The 12,189-nt window shown below is 55.0% G+C and overlaps 3 protein-coding genes across 3 annotated transcripts; 2 read left to right on the top strand and 1 right to left on the bottom strand.

Moving 5' to 3' along the window:
• Nucleotides 1-2,854: 2,854 nt before the first annotated feature.
• Nucleotides 2,855-7,131, top strand: MRS44_006515 (uncharacterized protein; the record flags this gene model as incomplete). Its single annotated transcript, XM_065621798.1, has 4 exons — nt 2,855-3,103; nt 3,371-3,490; nt 4,014-4,854; nt 4,910-7,131. 4 exons carry the CDS (start codon nt 2,855-2,857, stop codon nt 7,129-7,131), a joined length of 3,432 nt encoding a protein of 1,143 aa, XP_065477870.1.
• Nucleotides 7,132-7,924: 793 nt separating this feature from the next.
• Nucleotides 7,925-10,356, top strand: MRS44_006516 (uncharacterized protein; the record flags this gene model as incomplete). The annotated part of the gene is made up of 3 exons (XM_065621799.1): nt 7,925-8,486; nt 8,536-10,258; nt 10,311-10,356. The coding sequence occupies 3 exons, from the start codon at nt 7,925-7,927 to the stop codon at nt 10,354-10,356; spliced, it is 2,331 nt and encodes a 776-aa protein (XP_065477871.1).
• A 379-nt stretch (nt 10,357-10,735) lies between these two features.
• Nucleotides 10,736-11,467, bottom strand: MRS44_006517 (uncharacterized protein; the record flags this gene model as incomplete). The annotated part of the gene is made up of 1 exon (XM_046281876.2): nt 10,736-11,467. The coding sequence occupies one exon, from the start codon at nt 11,465-11,467 to the stop codon at nt 10,736-10,738; it is 732 nt and encodes a 243-aa protein (XP_046139880.2).
• Nucleotides 11,468-12,189: the final 722 nt, after the last annotated feature.

Raw genomic sequence — 12,189 nt, forward strand, 5'->3', positions numbered from 1 at the left:
TATGCCGGGGTTCTGCAGCCCTTGTTTCGAAGGCATTCCTCTTCAAGGCGTGTGCTGGAATGATGGCGGTTGTGAATGTCAAGGGAAGACGGCAGGGGAGGACATCGTGATGAGGCGGGTTACACGTGGCTCGCACAACTGCCGCATGAAAGAATGGATGGATGCGTATCATGATTGACAGCTCAGAAGTCAAGGACGGACAGGGAACAAGACGACAGGCGACGAAACAGGAGGCGGTCGGTCCGTGAGTGACCCTATTCACGACCTACATGAATGTTTTCATGGTTGAGGGGGCGATGGGAGGAAGGGTCGCACAACAAGGCTTTGGCTGCAGGAGACGAGACTAATGACGGTGCTAATAAACCGTTATGCAGGAGAAGTGAGCACGAAATGAGCCCCAGATGCGCATGTATTATGTATCCATCCAATCCATCCATGCATTGACCGGGATAGGGCCCCCTGCAGCAACGGGATAGGATGGATATCCCGGATGACTTCATCTGATCTCTGAATCTCCCCCCTAGTGCTCCGTATGGATGCTCCGTATTTCACTCCATAGTAGCTGGAGGCGAGGCTTTGTTTACCGCAAGTGGAAGCGGACAACCAGAAGATACGTAGTCAACTATAGCCCTGCCCTGTCCTCCCAAGCCTGACCTGACCTGACCACGGTTTCTTTTTCCTGGACCCGCGGATCTGGGAATGGATGGGGATTGCGCTCTTTGCTTTGCCGGGACCGCTCTACGGCACTGCCACAGCGAGGAACCCCTGCCCGGTTGCTGATGCTGATGCTGATAAACACGGGATATTTTTGCATGTGAGATGAGATCCGCTTCTTGATAATTAATCGACGCGTGGTCAATTTCAAGAACCCGAGATTTCAATGTACGCGTATCATTATTTTTTTTGGTGGTTTAACGTCTTGGCGTACATACATAGGGCCGGCCGGCGGAACAACCCGACAGAGAAGACATGGAACCCCTCCCTTGAGGTTTCGATTGGAATGAGAGCGGAATGGGCTTCTGTCAGCAAGTAGAATACCATTCAAGGGGCAATTGGGACGGTGCCGTTCACGTTTGAGGCGAGGGAGGTTGCATATGCAGCAGATAGCCTCCCCTCCCACTGCTACATGTACATGCAGTAAATACCACTGTCAAGGTTTTCTCAACTCTTGACTTTGACTGACAGCCACGGGTTGACACGAGTGACATTCGTGCCGTCTGCTACTCAGCTACTCAGCTACTGTTACTATGCATCTTGTTAGTTACCTTAGTTGCTGACCCACTTTTGCCATGCGTCAACGGACGAGGCGCCAACCTTGACTCGACTCAACTCGAGCATCTGTCATGAAACCAGACTAGACACACACACACACTCCAACGGGGAAGAGAAGCTTCCAGCCGTCTTCCTTTTTTTGCCCTCTTGGCTTGTACTATACATCCAGACCGGTTGTGCTAAGAGATCCCGTCTGCATGGTTTGAGTTTGGTCCGTCAACGTAGACGCTGCTTATTAGTCGACGAGACTGTTGCGAATCCAACGACTGCATTCCTCGAGTCAGGCGTAGCAGCCATAGAAGGATCAACGGGGCGCGGGAACACCCACGGCACAGAGTCTTTCCCCTCATCCTATTCTCTTTCTCTCGTCGACATCGGAGAAATGTTGTCCACCGCACGCGGTTCCTTTTGATATGTGACTCGACCCGGCTGCATACACCAGCAGGGTCTCAGACGGGGAGACGGCCAATTTGGTTCCACGCAACAGAATGCAATGCCAGACACTGCTGGAATGCAGTTGCAGGGCCACATGGAGCAGTTAATAGGTCCCCTCCCCATCTATCAGTATCAGTCTCGTCGACCTAATATCGCAGCATTGGTCGCGCCATGGGGCAGGGGTCGCTGTGGCTGGCTGCAAGAGACAAGACGAGGCAAGCAAAGGTCGGGGAGGCGACAAAGCAGAGAGACGCAATCAGCGAGCCATAGCATTTTGCATGTTCCAGTGTCCCAAGTCGCATCCTGCCGGCTGGGAAGCTATTTCGAGAGTGAGCAATAGTAAAAAAAGGGGGCGTGTTGAGAGGACGGAATGCGAACCAGACCCTTCGTCCTTCTTTTTTGTTCACTCTCTCCCTGCTCTTCAATGGCTGGTCCTTCGTCGTCCTTCTTCACACGTTGTCTTTATTCGATTCTGCTGCTTTCCCTTTGCGATCTCGGTTGATTCTGCTCTGTACGGCTGATCCTTTCTTTGTTGCTTGTCTCGCTGGAGAATCAATCGCGATCGGGCCTATCTCGAGCATAGATAGGTTGTCCGAAGGGAATGACAAAGGCAAAACGGGCACACGGCGGGCAATGGTATTAGCCGTTGGGAGCACAACCGACGTTGCTCAAACCAGGTATGTATGTACGAGAGCCGTTTGCGTTCTCCTTTGCTTCTCTTCCCTTGCCCGTCGTCTCCTTTCTGATTCCCATTGCCCGTCCTGTCTCCCTGTTACATCCTCCATCCTCCATCCAGCCTCCAGATGTAATGCCCATCCCGTCTCGCCTCGCGGCCAAACAAATATCTACCACTCGGAGCGGGCTCGTCGAGGGGCCGGCGTTGGCTCGGCACGCATCGTCACACACACGGACGCACACCTTGCACGCATGGCGCAGGGCCACCCGCACCACCTCGACCGAGCCCGCCCTCACGACTGGTCAAAGGCCATGTGCTTTCCCTAGCTAGCGGGACCCGGGCTAACCAAACCGCAGTGGGAACGCCCGGCTTGGTCATCCTTGCCCGGGAGCGCATCAGCTCGAGCTCGCGCTAACGCGGCCGGGGGAGGAATCGAATCGAAGCGGGCAAGCCGCGAGCAGGCTGGGGACCATGACGGCCACGACGACAACGAAGAGAAAGAAGTTGAGTATTAGTAGTATTGGAGGGAGAGGCAGCGCTGCCAGTGGCAGTGTGAGCAGCGTCAGCGTCAGCATCAGCAGCAGCAGCAGCAGCAGCATCAAGAACGGAGACAAGGACACGATGAAGAGTGGAAAAGGCAGTGGAGGAGGTTGGAGTTTTGGGCGCTGGGGGGCGTCAGCGAAGAATACAAGCAGCAACAGCAACAGCAGCAGCAACACGGTAAGAGGATGTTTTTGTCTCTATTTCCCATCTCTCCCTCTCAATACCTTCTCCCATGGGTCAATCTTTTCCTCCATCATGACTTAAAGCTTAAGCGAGTTTGTTAAACACTCTCCCTCCCCGTCTCCTTGAGCAGCTGAGCTTCATCTCTTGTCAAGGTACAGATACTATCCCTTCAGCCCACTCTGCTGCATCTCGCCCACTTTTCACTCACTCCTCCCATTTTACCTTTGGAAACCCACACGCACCACGCCCCAAAAACTGAAGGGCCCCGTCAAAGCGGTACCTTTCAACGCCCTGGCTGAGGCTGGGTGGTCCTTGTACTTTGCTTTGCTTTTGTACTGTACCTGGACGATCCCCGACTTTCCCAAGGTTGGACTCAAGTGCGTGCGTGCGTGCGCGCGGTGCCGTCATCAGACCAGACCAGACCGGGCAAAGCAGAAGCAGCAGCAGCACCCCCAGAGGATGACGAGAGCTCTAGAGGAAAGAAAAGGGCAGAGAAGGGAAAGGACAGGAAAAAAACAAAAGTCAATTTCACCTCCTGCCTCTTTTTCTCTCACCCACTATTCCCGTCAAAACCCAGCTCTTCACGCCTGTCTGTCTGTTCATTCGACTCAACTCAGTTCAACAACCTCCAGATTTTTTATTATTCTAGCTTTTGGTCAAGTCTCATCTTGACCTGGGGGAGGCTTGTCCATAGCGGATCATCCAGTCTCACATTCCCCTCCCCTCTTCCCCTTCTAATCCATTTCTTCCTCCAACTACCTACGGATAACTTGCCCCTGCTCGCTCTCATCCTTGCTCTTTTCCCAGGGCCGCTCTAGAGGGCGCCCCAATGGCTCAACGGCCCACGTCACCCACCCGCGCTGACAGGTTATACTACGACTAGCATCATCTCCTCCCGTCCCAGTCCCAGTCCCAGGCCTCGGCGTCGACCCAGGGACCCCCCTCGACCCAGTCCCAGTCGCAGTCCCAGACCCAGTCCGTGTCTGTCCAGGTTGGTTCAGCAGCTGCTGCCACTTCCAAGGCCACTGCTGTCAGCGCCGCCCATGCCCACTACCACCCTCACGCATTTCGCTCCCACCAACACCACCAACAACACGCCAGCAGCCAGGCGCCGCCGCACCCTTCAGCTTACAACTCGGCCCTGAATAAGCCTGCTGTCTCCTTCGCTTCCCTCTCCGACTCCAATTCTGTCTCCTCAGTCTCCTCCACCTCGACGACAGCATCTACACCTACTCACGGCTCGCCCACCACCACCACACCTGTCTCGTCACCTGCTTCCTCGACTTCTTCCCCGACTCCGAGATCGACCTCGACATTTGCTACCACCGTATCCTCATCCTCCAAGCCAGCCTCCAAAAAGACCGTCCACTTCCGCACCACCTCCAGTAGCAACACAACCGGCACCGGCAGCAATACCAGTAGCGCACCCCCGATCCCCATCCTCTCTGTCGTGCCTCCGCCTGGCCAAGACGGCGGCGACGGAGAGGCAAGACGGCCCGCCATGCAGCGAGTTTCCTCCTTCCTCCCGTCCTGGGATAAGAGGTCCTCGGGTTCTCGCCAGGGCCTCTTTGGCTGGTCCTCGAACCGCTCCAGCACCTCCATATCCGTCGCAAACGCCAATTCATTAACCAGGATAAACACGGCTGCCGCTAATGCAAATGGCCGAGTCCACCGGGAAGCCTTCTGGCCTGCGACCCTTGACCGCGAATGCGAGAAGGCTGCCCGCATCCTCAAGTCGTTCTGTAGTATGCCAGCCTCACCCGCCGTTCGCCCTCGTCTCTGCTAACATGCGTCTGCTAGCTGATGGATATCTTGTGCCTCTTGAGGAAGAAGAGGACGAATCCCGGTCGACAACTAGCGAACCACTCTCCCCAAAGCGAGTCACCAAGAAAATTCCTCGGCGCATCATCCAGAATGCCGCCGGAATCGCAATCTTTACCTGTATGCGAAGTGGTCTGTGGATGACGGGCTCCGGCGGCTCCGGCATTCTCATTGCCCGCAAATCAGACGGTACCTGGTCGCCGCCCTCTGGAATCATGTTGCATACGCCCACTCTCAGCTTCATTATTGGCGTCGATGTTTACGACTGTGTCCTCGTTGTCAACAATCTTGCCGCTCTCGAGTCCATCACGAAACCCCGTGTCACACTAGGCGAAGATGTCGGTCTCACCAGCGGTCCTCTGGTGTCTCTCGACTCAGACGAGTCGCACATCAGGTGGAAGGACCTGGGCAACACCGTTTTGACATACATGAAGTCGCGCGGTCAAACCCAAGCCGTGAACTTGAACGGCTGCATCTTGGCCGAGAGAGGCAACGAGAACGAGCGCTTCTACGCCAGCCCCCTAACACAAATGGACATTCTCGCCGGCAACGTCGCGCGGAATGTGGATGAGACTATGCCACTCTTTGAAATCATCAAGATGGCCGAGGGCCGCACAGACTACGACGCTGCTATCACGAGCAAGATCGCCATTGAGTGCGCCCCAGGAGACGCCGTCATTGCAAGCCCCAAGTCTTCGACACCAGCCTCTCCTCGCACTCCATTTGGAATCCCCAGCGCCGACGATCCCGATCCCTTTGGCGTTTTGGCCCTCGAGATGGCTGGTCTGGAAATCAGAGAGGCCGGGTCGCGGTTAAGACCTACTAGCAGCCAGTTCGACTTCAACCCTGTGCCCACTAGCCCGGCCTACTCCAAGTTTAACAGACAGAGCATAGACACATTTGTCACGAGGAGTAACCGTGGCAGCTACATGTCGTCACGCACCGTCAAGAGTCAGATGACGGATGCAGGAACCCAGACGGACGTTGGGAAGGATACACCCGAGACAACGCCAAGCCCAGGCCAAAGTGAAGACGGCCATGACAGGGCTTCTCGAGCACAAATCCCCGATGTGACGGAGGAAGAGGAGGAGATTGATTATACAAAGGTCGACTTGACGCCCATAAGACATCTTAGCGGAAATCACACTCCTGCCAGTGTAACCAGCCACAGCAATACGACCGCTGTGGAGCACGACACTCTCAAGGTTGAGCCGAGAGACGACACGGACAACGCATCAAGCAAGTATGATAGTGACAGGGATGACAGGAGCAGCCGCAATGCAGATGACGAGAACGACTCGGAAAGTGACGCCGAGGAGGAGGAAGACGACGAAGAGGAGCCCGTGGTATTCGAAGTGGCAGCCGTGCAGCCGGCAAGGACCCAGGCTGTGGCATCCCGAGTGATCCACGCCAAGGGCAACATGGTGACAATCCCCAAGAGGATTCCTCCTCCACTGCCCATGAGGAGCCCTGCCAGGACATCTCGATCCAGTAAGAGCGAGATCGGCGATGTCACGAACCTCCGAAGCCCTCTGCGACATGCTTTCAACGAGCAGGACCTGAAGTCGGATGATGAGCAGCCAGCAAAGGCGCAGCCTTCGCCCTTCCTGAAGCCTATGGAGCTCAAGGTCGAGAAGGTCAGATATGATGAGAAGAAGGCTGAGGAATCCAAGCCCGAAACCCCCAAGATCCAGGAGCACTCGACAGACGATGGATCTTCGGATTCGGATTCGGAATTCTTCCCGGCCGAGGAGGACAAGGCGGTGGACAACAAGATTGAAATCACCAAGACTGAGGAGGCCAAGGCTGAAGTATCTAAGACGGTGGACGTTAAGGCTGCTACTGATGTTGAAGCCAAGCCCACTCAAGCCGAAACCGAAGCCAAGGCTGAGTCGAGGAGCATTGGAACATCCCCCACCATCCCCCAGATCGAGCATTCCGACAGCTCGGATACTGTTGCCAAGAAGCACACTTCCTCCGTCTATACTGGCGCAACCGAGGATCGATGGAGCTTCGATGGGTCATCGCTCACGACTCCCACCTCGGACCGGCCGTACTCGGTTGTTGACGACATTACTGAAGATGAGACGCCCCGAAAGCCAACCAGAGAGGTTGAGCGTATCGAAGTGAACGAGAAGCATGAAGAACTGACCAAGATGGGGTCGAAAGAAGCAACCCCAAACACCATCACGGTTGCATAATTGAAAAAGACGAGACGACGATTTTACACGGGTAGATGGCATATGGCGCACGTCGTGAACTATTCATGGTAAAAGAACAACTTGACAGAACTCTGCGGGTTTTTGCGAGAGGCTTTTGAGAGACTTTTGCGCATTCTTCTTGTCAATACTTTTTTTTTGGTGGAAGTGTACGTTATGATGGGATCCTTGGGCGGGCTATTCATTCCCCCAGATGGCGTTTGGGAGGACGGAGGGTGATTGTCATTGATTTCACAGCAAAGCAGCATCCTCGGGCAGCGCAGAGCTGATACCGGTCCGAGGTGCAGGTGATGGGAGGAATGGGTATTATTCATGTACTGGGATGTGTCATGGGATGAAAGAAGGCAAAAGCCAAACATATGGATGAGGGATGCTTGAGCGAATGATCTGTCTGTTCAGGGGAGAGTTGTTGCGGTTGTTGCTTTCATGCCTGGGTGTCTAGTGGAGGAGGGCAGACTACGCTGGAGTACTATTAATGCCGTTGAATACAAAATGGACCAGGAGAGAAATTGCCACTGGTCCATGAACGACTTCACTCGACTAAACAATGAGTGAATATTTGGGGTTCTTCATAGGTGGTTAATGTGGTGGTGAGCAGTGCCGGGCAGCTGGCAGCCAGCTCTGTTCGGTTTCCCCTTCGTTTGTGCCCATCATTCACTGATTTCTTTGATTTTGAAAAATATTTCCACAATTCAATCAATTTGAATTCTTGACATCGATCCCGCAATCATTTTGGTTAACCACAAGAGCTATATCACTTGCTGAACTCAACACCATGACCTACCACAACTGCGTAAAGACGCCCACCAAGAATAACAAGGGAGATCACGTGCGACAAGCCACACCAGAAGATGACCCAGCCCCAGCCACAAGCCCCACGCCACGGTATAGGCTACGCGCGCGGAAGGCTCAACCCTCGTCGACTCCATCGCGACGCAGCAGGAGCAGGCGCGACTCACTTCAAGGGCAGATCGACGACGACGACAACCTTCTCTCGACTCCACAACCACACCGGAACAAGCAACATCGTTCTCACAGCATCAACGCAAGCGCAAGTACAAGGAGATACCGAAACCGCACAATGTCGAGCACGGCGGGCAAGTGGCGCGAAGAGCAGGTGCTCATCATCTGCCCTGGCAGCCGCAGTACCATGGCTCAGCTGGGGTGCAGTGAGCTGACTCCCCCAGCGCGGCGCATGCCAACGAGGATGTTTAAGGACGGCGACCAGTGGGCGCCGTACCACAGGACGAAGCGCATGACGATGGTAAACGGTGTCGAGGAAGAGGAGTGGGTGGAAGACATGGACGAGGACGAGGGCGCCGTGTACCCAATTGAAGGTATTTGTTGGTTTTTCAAGGTGTGGAATGGGTTGCTGATTGCTTGTAGCTGGGCGCATCGTCAACATGAGCGCCTTTCTTGCCTTCCTCGATCATGTACACGGCCTCCTTACGACGACATACCACAACACCCCCATCATGCTGATGGCCTCGCCGCAATGGACGCGCCCCGACTGCGAGACCATCGCCCGATACATCTTTGAGAACACGCGGACGCCTGCTCTCTGCATAATCCATAGCGGCATCGCGACGCAGTATGGCCTCAAGTGGCCCAACATGACTGTGGTGGATATCGGCTACCAAAAGGTGGACGTGACAGCCATCCACGATGGTCGCGTCGTGAACCACATGGATGTTGGAGCTTCCGAGGGCGACAGCGAGATTAGTGGAGGTGAGGTTTTCACCCGCAGCCTGCTCAAGCTGCTGGAGGAAAAGGGATTCAACTACGACATGGCCGAGCAGCTGAAGAAGAGCGCCATCTGCGAGGTGCTACCTTATGTCGCCACCGCCGAAGACCTGATGGAGCTTCCTCAACAGAACACTGCTGGTTTGAAGCCTGGTGGTAGTGCTCCTAGTACTGGCCAGCAGGCTGCTTCATCAGCGTCCAAGCCTGCAGCAGCCAATGGCGATGAAACCAATGGTAATGGAGATGATGACGGCGTGTTGGACGTGGCAGCCATTGTCACGAGTGGCCAAACCAAGGAGTTCTTGGCCAAAAAGGAGAAGGAGAAGGAAAAGGGCAAGCCTGGCAGGAAGCCCAAGGGCGATAAGGAGGCTGATAACGCAGCCAAGGCGGTGCGTCTACCCAACTCGAAGCGATCGCACAATTCATTCTCGTACGAGACAATCATCCAAGAGGAGGTGCCTAAGGAGAGCGTCGAGAAGCAGGCCAATGGTGCGACTGTTCCCGAAGGTGAGAAGAAGGAGGGCGAGACAAACGGAGCTCAACCTCAACCTCAACCTCAGGGAGATGCCACCACTGCCGCCCCTGCGACAACAGAAGCCCCCGAACCGGCAGAAGGCCAGGAACAGACACAGCCTTCAGTAGAGCCCAAGCCTGAAGCCAATCCCACACCAGCCCCTCCTGCCAACGAGGCCACTGAGCGTCGACCAAAGCGTATTCAACGAAGTGTCGAGGTCGGCCTCGAGCGGTTCAAGTTTGCTCAGCGCCACGAGATTGACCGCATCGTTCACGCCATCTACCGCACCGTCCAGGGCGTTGACGACATGTACATGCGACCGGCTTGCTGGGACAACCTTGTCTTTGTCGGCAATGGCTCCCGGCTGCGCGGCCTCAGGGAAAACATCTTGCAGACTTTGCACGCCCGCCACCTCGTCTCACCGTCCACGGCGACCATGTTCACCTCGGAGCTGCCGTCAAACATGGCCACACCGACTGGAACAGGGGCGCAGACACCCACGGGATCCTTCACCGGCATGCCACACCAGCTCCCTACAAGTGGCGTCAACCCCCTTTTGCAGGCTGCCACGGCTGCCGCTGCGGGTGGCGCCAACAATGCCTTGACTCCCCAGGCCGCCTCCGAGGCCGGCGGCCCTGCCACAGGACACCACTTCCACAGCCAAACTCCGACAAGCATCAAGACGGCTACTCTGCCGTCGTATCTTGGCGAATGGACTAAGAACGGCTTTGAGGAGTCCATGTTCCTCGGCGCACAGGTGGCGGCGCGTATCGCTTTTTGCGTTCACTCCAACATGGACGCCCAGACGGTTGAAGCCCAGCGCCTGATGAGCCTGAGCCGGGTCGATTACAAGTAAGTTTCTTCGGCTCTGAACTACAGACGCTCTTTACTAACATGTCTGTAGTGAGCTTGGCCCTAAGGGCATCCGCACTCACTCGATGCTAGGATAGATTAGGATCACTCTGCTAGCTAGGCTGCTTTTGTTATACCATATCCTTTTGAGGGTTTCTCGTTCACATGGCCATTTGGGGCTTCAAGATGTGGACATTGGGCTTGAGGAGTTTTTGGGCGAGCGAAAGGGAACATGGAAGATGCAAAAATGCAGAAAAGGGGGTAGGTCTAGTGGATAGCTTCTGGGGGAGGAACAGCCATAATACCATCCATAGATTCAGGCTCGCCTTGTATTGATTGATATCATTACTACACATGGCATTGGCTATTTGCTCGTTATGTGGTACTTGTCCCATCCGTATCTAGAGTAGAGCCCTTTGACGCTAGTTCAGCCCCCTCCCCAACATTATACATCTCTATAGGTATCCGTCAACTCATCTAGGAAACCGTGAGCGGAAGAGTGACATTTCCGAAACACGATCCAGTAACATAGGCAACGTACAAGCCTCTCTGACTATCACTCCACTGAAGCCAGGTGATGCCACTGACATCTTTGGTGTCCTTGCCCGTGGTCGTGACTGTGAGCCCAAACCATCCATCGGTTATGGGATAAGTCATGGCGGGATTGTAGTTACCAATCTGGTGAGGGTCCAGCTGCATGGCCTCGGTGAACCTCTGCGGCTGCTGGTAGTAGGGCACCTTGGTGTTGTCGATGGTGGAGGTGAACTTGGCGGCGTTGCCCGAGAACTGCACGTAGTCGACGATAGGGCCGGGTTTGAGGTTGGGGAACCCGTTCAGGTACCCGTTGGTCATGAACTGAAGGCCTCCGGGGCTCCCAGCACACGAGACCGGTCCCTTTAGTTCACCGGCGCCGCAGAGCGCGCCCTGGCCGCGGAGGATCAGGTCCCACGGCTTGTTGCTGCCCGCCGGGGACGGGATCCCCTGGACGAGCCACAGAGTCCCCTGCACCTCAAACGGCTTGGCGATGACGAACCCGGGGTCCGCCTTGACCTTGACGTAGCACTGGGTGGCCGTGATGGTGGGCTGGCCAGCGGCAGCGGCTCGGCGGCCGAGTTCAACGAGGGAGGGATCCGCGTCAAAGGGTGACGGAGTGGGTGAGGCCCAGATGGAGCCCACGAGGGAGGGAAGAAGGAGGAGAGGGGACCGCATTGTGTATCGATAGATCAGTATATAATCAGAGTCTGTTTGAGAAAAGGGGACCTCGGCATGTCCAGTCTTGGCCCTTTATATATTCACATATTCAAAGATACTGTTATATGTCGATCAGGACAGGCGGATTTCCTTGAAACTACTGTATCCTGAGGTGACTAGGCACTGGGCGAGACCGTTCTTGGCTTGCTATGGCTTGAACTAAGAGTAATAGCCTCCGGGGCATGTATGGAGCATTCACTCCGTCAGTGCAATGACTGGATCTCATGGCACGAGTTCTTTGCCTGTCTCAAGTGTTAGCATCGTCAATAGCTCTGGCATGAAGCCTGATATGGCAGGCGTGGTCATGATAGTCTCTTCGTGGCTGGCTCAACATGGTGCCGTGACCCGAGACAGCGGTACGGTGTGTTGAGGTGTTGAAAAGTCTGAAGTTGATATCATATAGAGCTGCCCAATCTCGGCAACTGCGTCTGTTTAGCCACACAGGCGGCCGGCAGCCAACTCGAATCCCTCTAGCAACCAGACCTTCATTCGGCATTGATCATTCGCTACAAGAGATGGGAGGATATGGCAGTTGTACCATCCATCTTAACCCTAACTCATATTTCCTCCCTCAGGATCCATCAACTCATCTAAGTAGCAATCACGGCCGGAACAGTGACATTGGTAAAACATGATCCAGTAAGATAGGCAACGTAAAAGTTGGCTGGAAGTCCAGAAGC

This window comes from Fusarium solani (assembly GCF_023522795.1).
Source record: "Fusarium solani strain SB1 chromosome Unknown bctg00000003_1, whole genome shotgun sequence".
Classification (NCBI taxonomy): domain Eukaryota; kingdom Fungi; phylum Ascomycota; class Sordariomycetes; order Hypocreales; family Nectriaceae; genus Fusarium; species Fusarium solani.